At 42.0% G+C, this 22,009-nt stretch overlaps 1 protein-coding gene across 3 annotated transcripts in view; it reads left to right on the top strand.

Moving 5' to 3' along the window:
* si:dkeyp-14d3.1 (transmembrane protein 132C) overlaps positions 1-22,009 on the top strand; it is a 214,835-nt gene that overhangs the window by 167,903 nt on the left and 24,923 nt on the right. For 2 of the 3 annotated variants that reach the window (XM_034306290.2, XM_034306291.2), the window contains one exon: positions 19,453-19,596. In XM_034306290.2, coding sequence (XP_034162181.2) covers positions 19,453-19,596 — 144 coding nt within the window. Of the gene's footprint in view, positions 1-4,436; positions 4,614-19,452; positions 19,597-22,009 lie in introns of those variants that run through there. The other variant, XM_053236173.1, reaches the window with a different exon arrangement.

Consider the following 22,009-nt stretch of genomic DNA (forward strand, 5'->3'; position numbering starts at 1 on the left):
AGAGAGGGAAACTAGAGAGAGAGACAGACAGACATAGAGAGAGACAGATTGAAAGAGAGAATCACAGAGAGAGAGAGAAAAACAGATAGAGAGAGAGAAAATGTTTGTCTCTGTGTTTACACTTCTGTCACGTCAGATGTGTGGATACTGATCTATTTTGCTACGACTCCTCCACGTTACAGTAACCGTGTTGTTTTATCACCGTCTTTAAATCCAGTAAAATGTTCTACAGGTTATAAAAAGATAAACCTATAAACCTATAAAATATAAAGCAGGTTATTAGCTTGGAAACCTGCACGTTGCTTATTTTAAGCGATGTTACTTTAGCGCCCTCGCTGGTAGAAATGTGGAATTAATTAGTTAACAAATAAATGCTGTTCAACAAGAGAAAAAAACCTCTTTAATGTTCTGGGTTTGCATGCTGCTAGGATCTGCTGTCTCCAGCCCCAGCGTACGGAGCGTAATATTAATCTCCTCACAGCAGCTCAGGAACATCATGTTTTACAAGATTTTTTTCCTTCCTCTGACTCAGTAATGATGCTGAGTTAATTAAAGCTTTAAATGCTAGAAGGTGAGAACAGACGTGAAGGCAGAATGAAACGTCTTCGTTATGCCGTGTTTACATTAAAACACTAGGCCGATCCAGATGTTCCGCGCTTTTAAACAGAACCGTGACAGGAAGTTGGTCAACTGCCAGCAGCTAACCGCAAAGCCCAGCGGAACACTTCCTCGAGCGCTTCATCCTCACAGCATCTGCCGCTACGCTGGAATAAAGTGAAGGCTGATTCTTAAGGAAACGTTGGCGTGGAGGTGCATCTGGTGATCTGTAATTCAAAAAATAATCAGCAGTGGATCAGGGTCATGTGACACTATCAGTCAGAAGGTTAGCTCTTACCGCTGTAAAGGAAAACTCCACCCTCAACCATTTGCATATTAATCGTTATAAATAACGTGTGACCTTCAGCAGCATCTAATATTTATTTTATAATGAAACTTTTGGTTAATGGTTTCCTAAATTACCCACAATTCCATTCTCTCCCTCCTTATAGTTGTGATTTAGCACTTGCTTCATAACTACGTAAACAGCGATGCTGTTCGGCACTTCCTACATCACTAACTAGCTGAATCTCAGCTGCGTCATATAGCTGCAGTGCATTCTGGGACTGTGAGTCCAGTATTTCCTCCAGCGTCTCCACTCCTGCTACACTGGATTTCTCATAACGATGACTCTGAACGCTGCTCAGAAATGGTGATTTCGGTTTTTTTTTAGGAGATAACCTTGAAACCTGACCAGTATCTCTTTCTCAAATTAAACTTTTTTGTTTTTGTTCTTTGAGTTTTTGATTTATTTTTTGAGTTTCTCTGTAACATGACAAGCTGAGTTTTTTATTTTTGAGAGAAAAAAGAGAGGCTGGATTTCTGTTTATAGCTGCTATAGCGTAAGTGAGAACAGGAACTACCGTGTTTTCCGAACATTAAATGTAACTATAAACGGATAAAAAGATCTTTCTTTAATAAATAAATAAATAAAAAGAGGAATAAAACACATCAGGATGCGCTGTTATCATGACACCATCATGGCACTGATTATTTTCCTGTAACAGCATGCCACGGAGTGTTTAATTCCTTACATAATGGAATAATCGAGTAGTTTATGGTAGTGATTAATCCGCTGAGGCAGTATTGTAAGTCGCAGGGGTGAAAGATGGCTAACGGCTCTGTGCTGATGTGAGAACAGAGAGAGCTTCATCACTAATTAACATTCACGTGTCTCTCCTCTCAGCGCTGATACACAGCCCATACACACGACTTCCACGCCAAGGTCACGCTTTATTAACACTAACCATTATTAAAGCCCAGCACTCTCTGATCATATTTATGACTTCCTCACTCTCTTGTTCATGACTCAATTTCCCCTCTGTACCACTCTCTCACTTTATTCCTGTCTCTCTCTCTCTCTCTCTCTCTCTCTCTCTGTTAATGTGCAGCATATTTCACAATTAATGGTGTCCTTGCTGTTAATCAATCTGAACAAAAGACCATTTATTAGCTTCAGCAAAGCTCAGTGACTCGACTCAGCTAGTCAGAGAGAGAGAGAGAGAGAGAGAGAGAGAGAGAGAGAGAGAGAGAGAGAGAGAGAGAGAGATGCATTTTAAAACTTAGACCAGGCTCAATAACACATCCATAATACCAGTTTCTGCCGCAGTCTTGTGCATATGAAGTGATTTGGATGTCTCAGGTTTGGTTATTCTTTGCTGAGTAAGCGCTCCAGTCACATATTTGCACTGAAAATAAACTTGAACATGGTACAGTGGATATAAAAAGTTTACACCCCCCTGTTAAAATTCTTCTGTGAAGTAAAAGAATGACGCTAAGATAAATCATGTCAGAACTTTTCCCACCCTCAATGTGCAATTGCAAAGTACAAAAAAGTGAAAAACAATCAAACTTTTTTCGGGAAGAAAGGAAAAATAAAAAACTTACAATAACCTAGTTGCATAAGTATACACACCCCTACGCTAATACTTTGTTGAAACAGCTTTTGATTTTATTACACCACTGCATCTTTTTGGGTAAGAGTCTAAGTGGCACATCTTGACTTGGCAATAGTTTCTCACTCTTTCTTGTAAGAACATTCTAGATCCATCAGATAGTAAGGGCGTCTCCTGTGCACAGCCGCTTCAGGTCACCTCACAGATTTTTAGTTGGATTCAGGTCTGAGCTCTGGCTCTTCTTTTGGTGAAGTCGTTCCTTTGTTGATGTGGATGTGTGCTTTGGGTCATTGTCGTGCTGAAAAGAGAAATTCCTTTTCATCATCAACTCACTAGCAGACACCTGAAAGTTTAGCACTAAAATCGACTGGTGTTTGTAGTTATTCATGATTTCCTCCACCTTAATAAAAGCCCCAGTTCTGGCTGAAGAAAAGCAGCCCTAACGCATGATGCTGCCACCACCATGCTTCACCAGAGATATGGTAATCACTATTGTGTGTGTGTATGTGTGTGCGTGGAGTGTGTGCGTGGTGGGTGAGAACGGTGTGTGGAGTGTGTGTGGTGGGTGAGGAGTGTGTCTGGAGTGTGTTTGGTGGATGAGGAGAATAGGCCACACCCATTAGGACAGTCTGTGGACAGTGAGGAGATGATACAGAGTAGAGCTCAGTGTGATTTTGTGTGTGTGTGTGTGTGTGTGTGTGTGCGTAGATGATACGGAGTAGAGCTGTGTGTGTGTCTGCATGTGTGTCTGTGTGTGTATATGAAGATGTAGAGCTGAATGTGTGTGTGTGTGTGTGTGTGTGTGTGTAGATGATACTGAGTAGAGCTGTGTGTGTGTCTGCACATGTGTGTGTCTGTGTGTGTATATGAAGATGTAGAGCTGAATGTGTGTGTGTGTGTGTGTGTGTGTGTATGAAGATGATACAGAGTACAGCTGAGATTATGTGTGTGTGTGTGTGTGTGTGTGTGTGCGTAGATGATACGGAGTAGAGCTGTGTGTGTGTCTGAATGTGTGTGTCTGTGTGTGTATATGAAGATGTAGAGCTGAATGTGTGTGTGTGTGTGTGTGTGTGTGTATGGAGATGATACAGAGTAGAGCTGAATGTGTGTGTGTGTGTGTGTGTGTATGGAGATGATACAGAGTAGAGCTGATTGTTTGTGTGTGTGTGTGTGTGTGTGTGTATGGAGATGATACAGAGTAGAGCTGATTGTTTGTGTGTGTGTGTGTGTGTGTGTGTGTGTGCGTAGATGATACGGAGTAGAGCTGTGTGTGTGTCTGAATGTGTGTGTCTGTGTGTGTATATGAAGATGTAGAGCTGAATGTGTGTGTGTGTGTATGGAGATGATACAGAGTAGAGCTGAATGTGTGTGTGTGTGTGTGTATGGAGATGATACAGAGTAGAGCTGAATGTGTGTTTGTTTGTGCGTGTGTGTGTGTGTGTGTGTGTATGGAGATGATACAGAGTAGAGCTGAATGTGTGTGTGTGTGTGTGTGTGTATGGAGATGATACAGAGTAGAGCTGATTGTGTGTGCGTGTGTGTGTGTGTGTGTGTGTGCGCGTGTGTGTGTGTGTGTGTGTGCGCGTGTGCGTGAGCTGTGAACATGACCGAGCTCCTGCGTGTCAGTTCTCAGTACACACGGGAGAAGTGTGTGTTATGAAGTCGGCTCTAAAGTTTCAGTGTGACAGTGTGGGAGTTTGGAGAAGGAGTACAGCTTGTTCTGTACAACTGTGTGATTTCACCTTGCACTGTATTGTGTGAAAGACTCACCAGAGTTCTCCCAATATATCACAGAGATAATACGATGACGACTCGCACATAAAGCGCATTAAAGTAACCGTTCAGCTCAAACATGAAACGGTGTGGAGTGGAGGAGGTGGAGCTGGGAGTTAGACAGGAGTTTTGCACAGTGCTACGCTGCTGCTTTGGCCAGTTGATCAGGTTTAGGGTGAAGGCTAGTTCCTGTTCTCACTTACGTTATAGTCGTTCCCTCATCAGCCTCTCATTTCTCTCTCTCTCATCTCACAAGCGTAAACTCCTCTGTCCTGAAGATGTCGGAAAACTTAAAGTTACAGCTTTACCTCTGACCGTTCCAAAGCGCTGACACTGGAGACTCCTTCCGTAAGTGTTACATCAACATCTCCTCACATATCAACAATTACAAACTTTTTTTTTTCTTCATCTGTTTACGCGAACCCTGTGCTGTACACGTCCCTGTGAACGAGCTGTTACTATAGAAACGATACCGTATTAGAACATGTGCATTAATATAAACCTGTGATTTACAGCTGCACTACTGTCAGAGCTGCTGCTAGAGAAAACGAATCAACACCTTCTGACCAATCACAATCCAGAATGACCATTTCCATTCCATCACACTGTTTTCTGTTATTTTTTTCAGTAATGGTATTAACGCTGTCGCTTTACTCGCTCATACGTGGGTTCCTCTTTCGCTCCTGCTCCTCTGTAGTTCTCTGACAGAAGGGAAACTGCTGACAGAATAAAGAAACGTACAATCTGTCAGGACACTAAAAAAACAGCCAGAACAGAAGAAGAGAAGCTGTAATTGTAGGTAACAGGTAATTGTCCTGTTTTCAGAGGTTTTCAAGCACACCTTCGTTCTTTTGCTGAGCTGTTTGAAAGCACTGCAGGAATTCTGCAGTCGCTCAGTAACAAGCGTGGCATCGGTGTGCGTCCTCGCTGCTGCAGCGTTTCCACACGTACAGCCTCTTCTGTCCTCCAGCCTTGCGTTTACTGCAGGAAATGTGCAGGGAAAAAGAGAATGAATGACATTTATGATCATTTATTTACGCAGAGAGGTGAGTTTATTACTTACTATATCCGTGTCTATACGCTTTACACCCTGCTGCTGCTTTATTAGATACACTGATGAGCAGCTAATAAAGTAAAGTAAAGAGGAAACTCGACGTACACTGGAGCTGAAGCTATTTTGAGTTTGAAATGTTTAGACTTTGATGTTTTTCCATCAACCCCGCAGCACCCGTGAACTTCTGGACATTTCTTTGCTCCTGAATCAGCCGTGGGCGTCGTTAGCAATGCCAGTGAAAAGTACAGTCAGAAGCACAACGTTCACTTTAGTACGCACTGTCGTCGTAGTTATCTTTGTCTATATGCCGAGTAAAAGCATTCGTATTATTAGCATCACAGTCAATATAAAAATAATGTACATCGCATCACCTGCAGGCCAAGAGACTTCTGCTTAAAGCTTTACAACAAGCTTCTGATTCTTTCCAGAGGAACGTTCTGGAAACGTTCCAACATGATGCCAACCTTTGCTCTAGTATGAAGTAGGTGGGCTTTAGTGGAAACTTTCATTTTTACAATCTTCAGCTGTCCAGTTTTGGTGACTCTGTGTTCTTGGCTGAGAGGAGTGGAATCTTACATGGTCTTCTGCTTCAGGGTTGGATGTCAGAGATGCTTTTCTGCTCACCGTGGTTGTATAGAGTGGTTATTTGAGTTACCTGTCAGCTCAAAGCAGTCTGATCATTTGACTCTGACCTCTCTCATCAGCAAGCGCCCACACACCTGAGATCACCGGATTGTTTTTTGTTTTTCGCACCACCCTGTTTAAACTCTACAGACTGTCGTGTGTGAAAATCCCAGAAGTTTCTGAAATACTCACGGTCAAAGCCACTGAGATCTCTGAGATGTTTTCCCCATTCTGATGTTTGATGTGAACAGCAACTGAAGCTCTTGCATGACCCAGCACATGATTGGCTGATTGGATAACTGCATGAATGAGCAGGTGTACAGGTGTTCCTACATATTTAATCTTTCTAATTATGGATTTCACATCATATGGGTGCTGAGATTATCTCTATCATCGTACTCACATGAGGTCAAACCAAACTGCAACTTCCTCATGTCCATCAAAAGGCCGGTACTTGTATCTGAACAGACATGATTAAAATGTGTTATGTCTCTTGCTCTATATCTTGCTCAGTTCTAGTTGAGTCTGAGCAAACTAGCAAGCAAAAGCTAGCCTACTGAACAAAAGCTAACCTAGTGAACAAAAGCTAGCCTACTGAACAAAAGCTAACCTAGTGAACAAAAGCTAGCCTACTGAACAAAAGCTAGCCTACTGAACAAAAGCTAACCTAGTGAACAAAAGCTAGCCTACTGACCAAAAGCTAGCCTACTGAACAAAAGCTAGCCTAGTGAACAAAAGCTAACCTAGTGAACAAAAGCTAACCTAGTGAACAAATGCTAGCCTACTGAACAAAAGCTAACCTAGTGAACAAAAGCTAACCTAGTGAACAAAAGTTAACCTAGTGAACAAAAGCTAGCCTACTGAACAAAAGCTAGCCTAGTGAACAAATGCTAGCCTACTGAACAAAAGCTAACCCAGTGAGCAAAAGCTAACCTAGTGAACAAAAGTTAGCCTACTGAACAAAAGCTGAACTAGTGAACAAATGCTAGCCTAGTGAACAAAAGCTAGCCTAGTGAACAAAAGCTAGCCTACTGAACAAAAGCTAACCTAGTGAACAAATGCTAGCCTAGTGAACAAATGTTCTGACTGTTTCAGAGTTCACTGTGTCTGCAAACTAAACCGCCTCTTCTTGTTTTGCTCTCAGTCTGCTAATCATTAATATCCTGCTGTACTGCAGCTACAGAATTTCTTCACGCTTTTTTTACTCTGTCTTGTTTCATCTGTCACTATTTTACCCTAGGACCCTTAAATTGCATTTTATAAAGCTAAAGCTTCATCTTCGCTCTTTTCTTACTCCCTGTCCTCTCCTCCCTTCTCCTCCCCTCACATTTAGCCTCGGCTCTGAGTAGGCGAGTGTATCGCATTACACTTCTCAAGCTGGTGTGACTCACACACACACACACACACACACACACACTCCACCATGAGAGCTCTGATATACGACACCCCGGTGCCTAATACCCCCCTCCCTCTCTCTCTCTCTCTCTCTCTCTCTCTCTCTCTCTCTCTCTGGGGCTCAGGTACAGTGTTAAGGTGGCAGAGATGTGTAAGTGGAACGCTCAGTCCCATACACCAGCATAATGCATGTAGCGTTAATGATTATAGCCAGCGTAATGAAGTATGCTCTGTTCATGCGCAAGTCCTGTAATCAGTGTGGATGATGTACTCTACATTTACTCACCACTCCTCTGCCTTTCAGGTCTTAAATAACCACGTACTACAGGGATTTATGTTAATCGCAGGCTATTTGCAGTTCTATGTTCCTCTCCTTGCATTTTTCAGGTCTTCTTCTATTCCACTTTGGAGGATAAAATACTCAGCGGGCATTCCAAGGGCATTTCATATAAGGGGCAGCTCAAAAAAAAAAAAAAAACAGCACTGGAGATCAGTGAGACGTCCCTGCAGAGGAAAAGGTAGCTCGTGTCTACTTTAAAGACGTCCCCGATAAACAGACAGCGGTTCGGTGTCACATGACAAGGCTGAGGATCAAACCAGCACTACACCGCAGTCTGTTCACCGAACTCTCGCTTGTTTTTTTTTTGCTCTCCTCCAGGACAGACAATGAAAAGGTCACTCTCTAGCGCTAATTACCTCACATCCTGTTTTCTGCTCTGAAATCAGCTCCAGAAGAAGACAGAGATTATGTCAATTACACCGCATAATGACTTTCACAACAACGCCTAATGATGGAGAGAAGACAGACGTAGAGGACGGTTTTCTTACGTGCGAGTGAAGTGAAGGAGAAACAGAGTGTTCGCCTCAGAGCGTTTAGCAGAAAGGTTCAGACTCACTGCAGCGTGTTAATCCAGATAGCAGACAAACACTGACACAATACTAGCATCGTAACATTCTTTTTAAATTAAGAGGACGTTCCCACAGTGTCGTATTATGATATCACTCTCTTCTTTTTGGTGATATTCACGTCATGTGATTGATCATGAGCAGCAAAGCTTCCTCCTGTTTTTAATCGACGTGAAAACACAATATGGTACTATCATCTAATATATCGCAACGTGCCATACACTAGCTATACATTACTGATACATTTTACCACGTATACAAATCACAGAACCATATACAGCCATATGGGAGAATTTATGGATTATAGTGACTCTGTCATTACTTTTGTGTGTATTATGGTTTATATGGATAAATGTTATGTAAGGAATAAAACACATCGTAGCATGCTGTTATAGGAAAATAATCAACAACAAGGCAATGTGATGAAGCGGCGTCACTGTCACCGCTTTCCTATAACAGCATGTCCCTCAGCGTTTTATTCCTCTTCTACCACAGCAATTTGCTAACCATTTGTACATGCTGTAATTTTTATCCGTTTATAGTTACATGCAATGTTCATGAAGCGAGTTAGTTCCCCAGCAGCAATAATCAGTCGTTCTCTCAGCAGCGTCTCTTTTTCTCTCTCCTGAAGTTAATAAGATTTAATAAGAAAAATGCAGATTGCGACGTTACTGAGTAACCGCAAAGCATAAACTCCTCAGTCCTGAAGATATTTCTGTGGAACTGAGTGTTACAAAGCGCTCACACTGGAGACTCCTTCCATAAATGTCTCCTTACAGAACCAGTTTTTAAAAATCCGTTTCTGTGGTGTCCTAGTAAATGAGCTGTTACTATAGAAACAATGACATATTAGAATTAATATAAATCTGTGATTTGCAGCTGCACTACAACACTTTCTGACCAATCAGAATCCAGAAGGATTCTGGTTCCTTTACCCTTAATGCCTCTGTGCTGCTATTTGATCTTATTCCCGGCACATTTTAAAGGTAAAGCTACTTCACGTGTAACTCCAAACCCTTTAAATGCGTTCAGCGTGTCAGTGTGTGTACAGACACAGTAACTGAATCCAGAATGACATGCGAGTTGACAGCAGTGTGTCACCTTCCTGCGCTTTAGCTCTGTTGTTCCTCACAACTGTCTGTCAGAGGTTCGGAGACGCCTCGGGTCATGATGCAGTACGGCAGAGTACAAAACCGAGAGAGAGAGAGAGAGAGATTGAGAGAGAGAGAGAGAGAGAGAGAGCCCTGAGTGAACCCCTGTGTCAGGTTTTAAGCTAAATCTCCTTCCTCTTCTGTAGCTTTTACAGATTTATCTGCTGTTCATCTGTTGATTTGTGTTCATGGCTGTTTCCCTGCGCTGTTTGAAATGAGGCTGAGGAGAGGAAGGTGCTGACAGGATCGCTGGAGGGAACAAGAAAACAGCACACTGCTGTGTGTGTGTGTGTGTGTGTGTGTGTGTGTTACAGTATACAATCCTTTGCTCACCGTATTTGTGCACATCTCTAATGCAGCACGAGGGTCTCCAAGCGAATACGCTTCAAAGATGGGATTTTTCTATAGATTGTACTTCTGTTCAGTTTATTAGCACAGTGTTAAATAGAGGCTTTCTCAGTATTTCAGTATAATACTGAGCAATTTTCCGAAATGAACACTGCATCTGTCACATGAAACCTTTAGCTGTGGTGACATTATGTATTGACAGGTATGGCTGAAAAATATAATCAACTGCAGTGATATATTGTAGAAGGAATAAAAAATTTGCAGGACATGCGGTTTTGGGAAAATAATCATCTTCACGTCAGTAACAGTAACCCCGCTTCATCACTCCTCTCTGTCGTTTATTATTTTCCTCCGACAGCATGACACACAGTGTTTTATTCCTCTTCCACTACAGCACTTTGCTTAACAATTATGATTTTTTTCATTATTAATGAATGACACATTGTGACTTTTATCCATCTATAGTTACATTTCGTGTTCGTGAAACAAGTTAGTTCCAGTTCTCACTTATGTTAGAGCAGCTATAAACAGTCGTTCCATCATTAGCTTTTTTCTCTCTCTTGAAGTTAATAAGATTCAAAAATAGCAGAGAAACCACAAAGTATAAACTCCTCTGTCCTGAAGATGGAAATTATTTAAAGTTACAGCTTCAACTCTGACTGTTACAAAGGCTGACACTGGAGACTCCTTCCATTAATGTTAAATAAACATCTCTTTACAGAAAACTTCACCACATCAATGATTTTATGATCCATTTATGTGAAGCGTCCGCCGTACAAGAAACGATAACTTACCATAGAAACGCTAAAATGTCAGAAGGTTAATATAAACGCGTGATTTGCAGATGCACTACTATTTTATAGAAAATTAATCAACACCTATTGACCAATCAGAATCCAGAATGCTATAGCTCTGTGGTGTAATGGTCATTTAACAAACGTAGCTCCAGCTGCAGAGGGGAAGTGAGCGAGAGCGTGTTTAAGCACAGTATTGGAACCCAGCGCATGTCGCGTGTCTGCCGTCCGAGGTTTAGAGAGATGGATTTTTCTGAGCCGAGGAGGAATCAGTGGCGCGGATCAGAGGGCAGAGGCAGCGAGTCAAGGCCCCAGCGGGGGCAGAGCTGTGGGGGCGAGGACGCTCTCTTCGATCCACCGAAAAAAAACTTTCAGAGTGTGCCTCAGTGGACGCTAGAGAATACAAGCTCTGTCAGTCCAGTTTGTCTTCTGTCTGAGCAACAATGCATTTAATTAAAAACCACCAGATTCAGTCAGTTTTTGTCTTTATAAACACTGAAGACGAGGCAGAGAAAGATGCAGGAAGAAGAATAATGGGTTTTTTGCACACCAGAGAGCGATGGGGGGAAAGCGGTGAAAGATGGAGTGATGTACAGAGTGAGAGGTTAAGCCGTGCTGAGCGCTGGGTTTCAGCACTGGAGATCGATCACTCACCTGCTCGATAAGACGGAGCAAAGGGATAAAAAGCTGTACAGGAAAAGAGCGATTCTCTCTCTCTCTCTCTCACACACACACACACACACACACACACACACACACACACACACTATAGAGAAATACAGCAACAGCGCAAACTACTGAGTTTCCCATTTCCTGATAACCTTCCTGTCCTCTTCCCTACTTAGCCATATTCCCAGGCCAGCGCTTCAGATTTTACAGCAGCGCAGTTGTAAGATTTATTAAATCCCTGTTATAGATATCTCATAATCAGCGCAAGGATGATCAGTGTAAAGTATATTGATACTAATTGAGCTCCATAAAGCCTTAAATATCCTCCTGAAACTCTTATGGAGAGAACTGAGCTCCTTTCAGCATCGCTGTAATAGAAATATTTCTAAAAGCATTCGCTCATTAGTGAAACCGAACCAAGGACGCAAAGTTTCGACTGGGAAAACTCATTTTAAAGTAATTTCCGAATGAGGATTTTGATTATTCTGCCTTCCACATGGGACAGAATTGATCTCAGGAGCGCAGACATTGCTAAACATAAAAAAATCGTGCCTGCTTATGTCAGCTGCTCCTGAATGGAACACACGGGGACGATATTTTTAATGTCCACAATAATAATATTGTTGAATAATTGCAGCGTATATGGTATAGCTGATTGTGCGTATTTAATTTGTGTATTTATTTTCCCTCACATTGTTCTGTTTTTGTAAAGGTGCTGTAGCAAGTTTATTAGTTACTAGATAAAAAATGTGCAGTATTTCAGGAAAAGGTTGGCATATTATACCTAGTGTACCTAATAATCTGGCAGTCGTGTTTGTCTTTTCTGCTGTTTGACATTGATGCTGTCTTTGTCCGGCAGCCAATGGCACCCCTGAGGTTAAATAACGTTTATTAGAATTCAATTCTATCCCCAGTCCGTTCCATTTATTCCGTCTCCTTCTCCGTCACAATGCGAAAGGCGTTCAGATGGGACGTGTCATCCAAGCTCGACATTTCCATTTCTTAAGAAATCGTCCGAACCTATACAGCTGCGTCCAGCGAGGAAAAAAAAAAAGAAGTCCCAGAAGCGTCCTGCGTGCGGCCTCCGAGCCCGACCTTGGCATTTCAGCGCCGATTCCTGCATAAAGAAAGCGTCTCGTTGAAATTCACCAGGGTTGCCAGATCCTCCCACCAGACTCATTGATACGGGGGCGGATTGCAGGTGTGGTATTCATGAGAGTGCCGAGGGATTTGTCCTATAAAGTTAAAATATAGCCCTGTCACCTCCATCCGGCCATGTTTTATTCACGACTATCCCTCGCTCGCTCGCCGAGCTCTCGGCTATTCCACAGCCTTTTCTCCGGTCCTCCTCTCTCGCGCCTGTCCTCGCTCTCAGACTCCACTACTCTACTTTTATTCGGGATGTGTCGTAGAGAAAGTGTCGGTCTCTGAGCCGTGTACGTGTGCCTACACACAAAACTAATCAAACACCCGAGTGTCTCATCACAGCAGGGCGAACATCTTCTGGATGTTTACTCAGAAACGCTGGAACTTCATGTTCTAATCTGGCACACATTCATTTCTTATTTATAGAGCTTATGAGGTCAGTACACACACATGCACACACAGACACACACGCAGACACACACACTTATCTAATCCCTTTGTAGTTATATCTATGCACACACACACACACACACACAGTGTGTTCGAGGGCTGAAGGCTTCGCTTTGACACTAGTACAGAATGCAGAAGTCACACCGGCTCTGTACAAGTTTCCTACGTGAGTTTGTGTGAATATTTCACATGCAGTGAAACGGAGTTGTGCACTCGCTAATGTGAACGCAGAGTAAATCCACTCGCCATATCAGCTGTTACACATTACACTTTGGCTGATACGCCGTACGCTTTTACCCTGCGTTCGCATTAGCGAGTAACACGTCCCTGAGCTCGCGTTATCTAGAAGCTCCACTCTGATTTTATTCCGATGAATCCGTTTTTTTTCCCCAGCTCCATGTTTACTTTCCTGCTTCTGCTATTTTCCACTTCATGTTGTCAGCCTCGGTGTTGTACACATTACACCTGAAGACTCGAGCAGGATGTATTACATGAGATCAAAAGAAAAGAAAACACGAGAGTTAATTATCAGACACGAGCGCGGGGATGGGAGGATTCGGCTTTGTGGTGATGGAAGGAGTTTATTTTTCTCTGGTGTGTAAAACACTTTATGATCACAAGGTCCTTTAGATTATGTAAACGCTTTGGCAGTTCTGCCAAATCTCACACACACACGCACACACACACACACACACACACCACACAGCTGTTATATGCACTGTAGTGGTATTTATGAGGAAACTATTACATGATGAATGAGGTTAGATGATGATGTGCTAATAGTGTGATGTTACACTGAATGACAGAAACCTTTAAAGATTATAATGATGTTTATATAGAAATTTGAGCTACATTTAAACTGTGCTGATTGGAGCAGAAACGCCGTGTGTTTACTGGAACTTAGTGACACTTCGGCATCACCATCACCACTGAAGTGAAGTTCAATTATTCAACACTGAAACTGAGAACTTCAGTTCAGCTGGAAGCAGGAAGTAAAGATGCGAACTGATAAACGCCAAAGAGTTCCTCATTACACCACTATTCTCTTTCAGTCTCTCTCTCTCTCTCTCTCTCTCTCTGTCTCTGTTATTCTCTCATCTTCCCTCCTTTCTCTTCTCCTCTACACCATCCAGGCCTAATTAAAGACCCGTGGAACGATAGAGGTGGGGGGAAACCAGACCCGAGTCTGCGCGCGCTCCCTCTGGGACGAGGTAAAGGGACGCGTGTCTCTCGGTGAATCTCCACCTGCTTGTTAGCGCACCGTCTCTCCCTGAGAGGCTCTTCTTCACTTCCTGTCACACTTCCTCCTCTGAGACCTTAATGACTCTCGCTGCTGCCATTTCACACCTCTCTGTAACGGAGACGTGACACTGGGGACGGAGACGCTCTCTACAGGGAGAGGCTAAAGCTGCACGCGTAGCATCATGGGAAAAAATCTCTCAGTATGAAGCTGAATTTGTTCGGTGAGGGGATTTTTACTGATCCAACCTGATTGGCTGTAGGGACACATTCACTGAATTTAGGGGCGGAGCAAAGCTTCTCTAGCTGTCAGGTTCTCTATCTACTGTATTACAAATGTTTGTTCATTATGTGATAGATTTCTCTCTCTGTCTGTCTCTCTATCTCTCTTTCTCTCTCTGTCTGTTTCTCTACTCATCTCTGTCTGTCTCTCTCCCTTCTCTCCCCCATCTGTCTCTCACCCCTTTTCTCATCCTGTCTGTCTCTCTCTTTTTTCCCCCTCTCTCTGTCTCCCTTTCCTCTTTCTTTCTCTCTGTCTTACTCTCTCTCCCTCTCTAAGGAGTAAAGAGGGCATTGGTCATAGAGGCAACCTCTGACTAAGTATAATTCTCAACTAGATGCTCCCACCACCATGCTTCACAGTGTGGATGGTGTTCTCAGAGTGATGGGTTTCCATCAAAACTAATGCTTTGTTCCAAGGCCAGAAAGTTCAATTTTTATTTCCTCTGATGTAAGAACCTGAGTCTCTAACATGCCTTTTATCAAACTTCAAATAGCCACTTCTTCATAAGCCCCAGCTTTGTGGAGCGTCCAGGCTGTTTTCTTCACGTACCCCAGGAACAGAGCTGGGGTCAGAGCTGAGGTCAGAGCGCAGGGTCAGGCATGAGATGGCAGAGAGGGTTAAGGGCCTTGCTCAAGGGCCCAACAGTGGCAGCTTGGCAATGCTGGGACTCGAAACCCCAACCTTCTGACCAGTAACCCAGAGTCTTAACCACTGAGCCACTACTGCTGTCCAGCACCTTCAGAGTTTCAGCTCCTGAATCTGTATCAATGTTTATCCCTGAATCCTGGTTGAGATGTAAAACTACAGACAGAAGAATGAGAAATAAGCAGTGTAGGAACAGAAAGCACAACGGGTCTTAAAAAAGGGGTTTACACGCACGAGACTAGTGATGAGGAAGCAGGAATGATGAACTGGACGATAATCGTTCCTGAGAAACGGTTAGTGATGATGAGCCTTGAGCTTCAGCACTCAGAAAAGGTCTCGATCGTGAGTAGGCTAATATGAAAGTGCGCGTGCTAATATCAGGCTCTGACATTGAGGAATTAAGATCATTAGATTAGCTCTATGTTGGGGTGCGGTGTATGACAGCCTTTATTATTTTCTATTTTTACAATATTCAAGAGAATTTATTTGCCATAAAGTGCAACAAAAATCTATAAAGCTGCGTAAGGCTCGGAGAAGGGCAAGCTGAATTAGAGGATAAGAAAACTTTTTGTGTTCCTTTTTTTATTCTGGTGAGAAGATCATAAATCCTACTCAGTCTCTGAAGGAAGAAAAACGCAGAGACATATAGAGATCAAAAGTACAGCGCTGGATTCCGTGTTGAAAATCCATTTATAACTGTCTTATACTCCGTCGTGTGGTTTGAGTCATGGTAAAGTAGTTGTATGGATGTCTGGAAGTGTGTAACTCAGGACACACACACATCACATCACACACTAGCTTTCACTAGCATATGTTAGCCCCGGGATTGACCCTGTACCCAGACCATCCATTTCCTGTAGGTCTGAGGCTCACAGAGTTCAAATCCCTCCATCAGACCTCCTCCTCCTTCTCATCATCATCAGCTAAACATCATATATGTGTGTGTGTGTGTGTGTGACACAGAGAGAGAGACCACAGGCCGTTAGCTGTGATATCTGGCTGTGGCTTATTACCAACCCTTTTAGCCCACTGAGAGGCTGATAACCTCTCTGACACACACACACACACACACACACACACACACACATACGTATGTTTAGATGATGATGAGGAGGAGGAGGAGGACGAGGAGGAGGTCTGATGGAGCAATTTGAACTCTGTGAGAAATATAAGATGGGTTCTTCTTTCTTCTTCCTTACACCATGCTGCAGAGTTTCTCCTCCCTGCCGTCACACTCTCATCATTACTGTCTTTATACCGCAACGCTTGGTCAGGAGATGATGATTCATTTTCTATAACAGCAAATCCCAGATATATTAACACACTCGTTCTAATACGTTTTCGTTTCTATACTAACAGCTCATCCACAGGTTAACGATAGATGGATTAAAAAACGAGTGTAGTCACTGATAGAGTGAACTTTCCTCTGAGTAGAGATGTGTTAATTTAACATTTATGGAAGGAGTCTCCAGTGTCAGCGCTTTATATCAGTCAGAGGTAAAGCTGTAGCTTCAGGTGTTCAGGACAGAGGAGTTTACGCTTCGCAGTTTCTCAGTAAAACTGCAGATTTTTTGTCTTTTAAGAGAGAAAAAAAGAAGCTGGCGAGGGAACGACTGTTTGTAGCTGCCACTAAATGTAACTATAAATAGATAAAATAGTATGACATGTTGCTCTTTAATAAATAAAAACTGTAATCGTTGGCAGATTGCTGTGTTTTAAGAGAAATAATACACTTCATGTAGTGCTGTTACAGGAAAATAATCAACGGCAGCAGAGAGAGTGTTTTATTTCTTACATAATAATGTGGCGTAGAGTTTATTATTATTTCCAGTGGATAATCTATTGGAGTAGAGAGTTGGGATTTGAAGTAGAACTGATAAGTGTGAGTCGTAACTTTCCTCAGCGTTGGATTTGGATGATTATCACGTCATTAGAGGGTTTAATCTCTGTAAAACTGCTGTCACAGCATTTGTACAGCACTCCTCTTTTGTCTTTCTAACAAAGATATCAGCCGAGAGAGCTAGCAAGCTCCAGTTTGTTCCTTCTGTCATCTGACTACCACGTCGAATTTGTTAAACAAAAAAAAAGAATCGCTCATCTTCATATTTATATGACAGAACGTTACAGTGACAAACGCAGGATTGTGTCCTTCATGTACTACACACTTGGAAGTGAAAGAGTTCTTCAGTTTGTCCCTTTTAGATAGAACCGCTCATGAAGAATCCATAACCTTCCAAAAAAATCTTCAGGAACCCTTATATATGTGTTTAAAGGATATAAATAATGTATAATAATAATGTATAAATGATGTATGAGTATAAATCAGAGAGGAAGTACATAACGTTATGCTGCTGTGTCTGTAAAACCCTCCAGCGGTTCTCTGTCAGAAACGGCTCTAACTCTCTTTGGAAGATAAGAACCCTTAAACAATGAGGCTTCACTGCATTGCAGAAATATTTAGATATTGCAGACGAAGCCAGCACTCGTTATTTATTTTTCCCTTTCAAAATTTTTATTTTGTGACACTTCTTTTTTTTCGCCTATAAAAATGTAAATTGTTTGTAATTAGTTTTTTTCCTTTTGGATTTTACTTCAATTTTTCTTCAATATGTGGTAGCAAATTTGATAGGATGTCTTTAAAAGTGCACAACACACACCCACACACACACACACACACACACACACACACACACACTTGAGTCTTAGTGAGATTTTAATAAAGCTATCAAAGCTTAGTTCCTGACAGAAAGAAGAAACGCATCACAGTCAGGCAAATTTACAGGATCGTGTCATCCTAATCCCGGAATTAAAAAAGCATAGATATTTTAACACCATTACAAAAGTCGTGCCGAGACGACCTTTAAGAGACGGATGGGATTAAATAGAAAAAAAAAGCCATGCAGAGATGTCAAGCCCTCTCCATTTTCCTCTCTCTTTTCTACTGCCTTTTCTGCTGAGAATCTATTGAGGAGGGAATGGAGCGGAAGAGCCGGGCCGGCGCAGAATGGAAATAACAGGAGAAAGAAAGCCTCCTGTGCCGAGATGAGCCTGTCATTAGCCTTTCTGTAGAGATTAGCTTGTCATCTCAGCCTTTCAAAAAAGTAATAAGAGCAGAAAAGTCAAGGGGAAAAAAGAAGCATATAGAGAAAGAGAGAGAGCACTGAAGGGTCTGATCACTCTGACCTACACGACCCTGATGCACACACAAGGTCAGGGATGTAGCTTAATTGAAAAGGACCTGCTAATTAGGTAAAAGAAACTACATTACCCACGTGCCCCTGTGTGTCAGTGACAGGACAGTGAGGCTGGAGGATCTCTCAGTGCCTGTAATGGCCTCAATTATCCCAGTGTGTGTGTGCGCTTCACTGCCTCTCTGGTTTAAAGGTTAAAGACTGGTGCTGTTCCTCTTCTAATGAACTCCTCTCGCCTGCAGCTTCCTACTGATCAAGTGCACTACTGAGGTCACGACTGCACACTTCCAACCTTACTGCTTCTCTTTTAGTGCTCGGGCTTCCTGAGTTTCACACTTATTATCTCTCTGTTGCAAAGAAATGAGAAGTGCGGTATGCAGTGCCACTATGCGTATCTGTATCTGTATCTGTATCTGTATCTGTATCTGTTCAGTGCTCTGTATCTGTATCTGTATTTTGAATTTAAACCCAAAGTGGACGTCACCTAAACTAGATTTTTTTTTTAATTAAACATGAACACTACCACTATTCCCTTGGAAATGCTGGGGTTAAAAAAACCAGATGTAGAAATGTCAGCATGGTGTGAACTCTGGCTCTGACAGTTCCTCATCCTCAGCTACATCACTCCAGCTACAATTATTCATTTTGTTTGTACATACATGTGATAATATCTAGCGAATTTTGTTCCGTTTCCCAAAACATAACTAAACTAGTAGCCAAACTGAAACCACCGTGACCCTGACCAGGCAGTTACTAAGGATGAATAAATGAACACTGTAAATGCACTCTGTGCTTTTTCTGTGTTATACGAGCTTTATATCTGATATATATCGCTCGCTCACATGAAAGTAAAAACCTCATGCTTGCGTGACATTTGTGTTGCGTTCTACAGGATCCCAGTCCTGATGCACACCTCTAGTCTCAAACAGATTTCTGGCAAGATTTCTAAAAACATAAATAAGTGCACCTCCTATTCATGTCTGTTTAGAACTTTTGCTTTCATATAAATTGAGTTATTGTACTCTAAACAATATTCCAGTATCTCCACACACTGCTGATTTTATTGTGATATTTACTATCCTGGGGTTAGACAGTGAATTTATCACACCTACATGCTACACACTCACTTACCCCTGTGTTTTGAACTGAACCATGTTTTGCTCATCAGCTCTGCGTGTCTGTAGAGTTAAAGTTAATAATCACCTTCAGCAGACGCTGATTGTCTGGATCAGGAGGTTCAGCTGTAAGTCTGATGAGTTTGAATAACACACTCTCCCTGACGTCTCCTGCAGGACACCGAGATCCTGAACACGGCCGTGTTGAACGGCAGAACGGTGGCGGTGCCGGTGAAGGTGGTGACGGTGGCGGTGGACGGAACGATTACTGACGTCTCGGACACGGTGCAGTGCCGATCCACCGACGAGGACGTGGTCAAGGTCAGTGAGTACATACCTGCAGAGCAGGGGCGGGGCTTAGCCGTTTTAAATGCAGTGTATCTTCTTTATGATGCTCTTTATTCCTTAATTTTTTTTAATTAAATGTATTAGGGAGCTACTTCCATCAGATCACCTGAGAGCTTACATTTTACTCTTGCTGGAAGTTGTTCATATTTATTTAACGTAATACGCATCTATAAAAACAGACTCCTTGGTGTGTAACTTCAATAAGAAAAGCAAAACACAGCATGTGACAATTGAGTGCTTTACAAAATGTCAGTTTAAACCCAGTGAAGTAAAAATCTTCTTTCTATGTGACCAATTATAGAAACAAATATATTTAAAAAAATGTTCATATTTTTGAAGCATGCAAAATCCGAAATTCTTAAACTCACAGAAGGAAATGAACCAGACTGTTTTATTTGAACAGGAAAATGAGTCTAGAAGTTTTTAAAGAGCTTCAGGTTCGCTTCACCAGCTTTTCATTTTTCTTCTCTTCTCAACTCGAACAAAAGAAGTTCCTCGAAACGTCCATCATATTTCCGACACAGTCCAGTCACACAGTGTAATTAAGTTTGATTCCAGGCCTCTGAAGTTCTGAACATTGAGGCTAAATAATACAAAGAGGTGTGAGGAAGTCAGTACGGAAACCATTAAACGAGTTCACGAGAACATTTTAGCACCAGTTAGAAAAGTCATTAATACACACTGCTGCTAAAGTGTCATTTCAAGGCAACGCAGAGTCACTGCGGAAAACAGTGTTAAGTGTTTCACTGACCTGATCTGTAATATCCTACAGTGCTGTAATATGCTGCAGTTCCTATCAGGTTAGCCTCATATAGTCTGCCATCAGTTTCTCCTCCATAATGCGCAACATCGATATCAGTGGCTGAACACATTTTACACAATATTCTCCTTCAAAATTTCACTAGAGAGCTTTAATCTTCACCACAGGATGCTGTCTGAATTCCTCACTTCTGCCTCTATCTACTGCTCTATATCGGATAGAGAGAGAGGGATTTTCAGATGCAGTGAGAATTTAAAATCCATACTGTTTTTAATCCCAAATCTAACACATGCCCTCTAGCTACTAATTACCGGCAGAAGTCAGTGATTAGCTGGCTCAGGTGTGTTGGATAGATCAGTGTTGGAGCTGAACTCCGGTAGACGTTGAAGGAATTCATCAGTACAGATTTGCACAAGTGGACCTGCTTGTTAGAGTTATTAGAGTTAATCTGAGAATCACAGACCAAAGCACAACTCATTTAAAAAAAACCAAAAGCAACGAAAGAGGACGTAATAATATAGGAGCTGGTAGCTAGGAAACAACACCAGCACACTCAGAAATGCACACTAAAACAGGAAACAGTGACCATATAAGGAAAGTGGCAAGAGAAATGGATAAATCGTGGACATTTTGTGAAGGGTAACATAGGACAGAATCAGGATGGATGATGTGCAATACACTGGAGTGCAGAGAATGTGTTCTCACTGGATGATTTGATAATTGTGGTTCATAAATGTAACAAACGTCTGTGCTATGAATTAAGGTATTATAAATATTAATATTTATTATTAATATTTATATTATTAATATCTGTACCTTACAGCCAGAGATCATAAAAGTTCTCCAAATCACTCTTCCTGTAGGGGTCTCTCTCACACACACACACACACACACACACACACACTCTCTCACACACACACAGGAGAGGACAGGACACTAACTTGATCTGGTACAAATCCATCTAAAACTCTTTATAATACATTGCACTGTAAAAAAAAATGAATCGCTAATAAATCTAGAAATGACTGTGACTGTAATTAGCCGTGACGGAGGGCATTAAATCCCACCTCATCAGGCTTCAGTGCTTATTTGATTTACTGGAAGACTGTAATTGACATTTCACGAGGTAAAACGAAACATGCTCCGCCATCCCTGAAATCTGATTTCACTCTCAGCTCTGAAGCTGTGGAGCTGAAACGCTGCAACTCCGAAACTCGCACTGAAACAAGGCTGAATTAAAACCATTTCAGGAAATAAAATCGGTGTCATTTAATTGCCCTCCATTTCAGATGAATATGGCATGATAATTAGATAAGCGAGGTAAATTAAAACATCTCTACACTCTGACATTACCAGGCATCCAAAACATGTACATCAGAGCGATTAAAATGGCATTTTATTTATATGGAGCACATTCATGACCCCGTACGCCTCAGACAGCACATTACTGCTGCAAGACATTTCATTTTCCTAAGCACAAACAACTAATTAACATAAAATTACAGTTTATAAAGGCTAGAGTGTACATGATATACAGCAGGGGTTCCCAACCTTTCTTCCTTGGGCCCCCCCACATATATATATATATGACAATCTGAGCCCCCCCCAACCCTCATATGTGTGTGT

The sequence above is a fragment of the Pangasianodon hypophthalmus genome, chromosome 8, assembly GCF_027358585.1.
Source record: "Pangasianodon hypophthalmus isolate fPanHyp1 chromosome 8, fPanHyp1.pri, whole genome shotgun sequence".
In the NCBI taxonomy this organism is placed as follows: Eukaryota; Metazoa; Chordata; class Actinopteri; order Siluriformes; family Pangasiidae; genus Pangasianodon; species Pangasianodon hypophthalmus.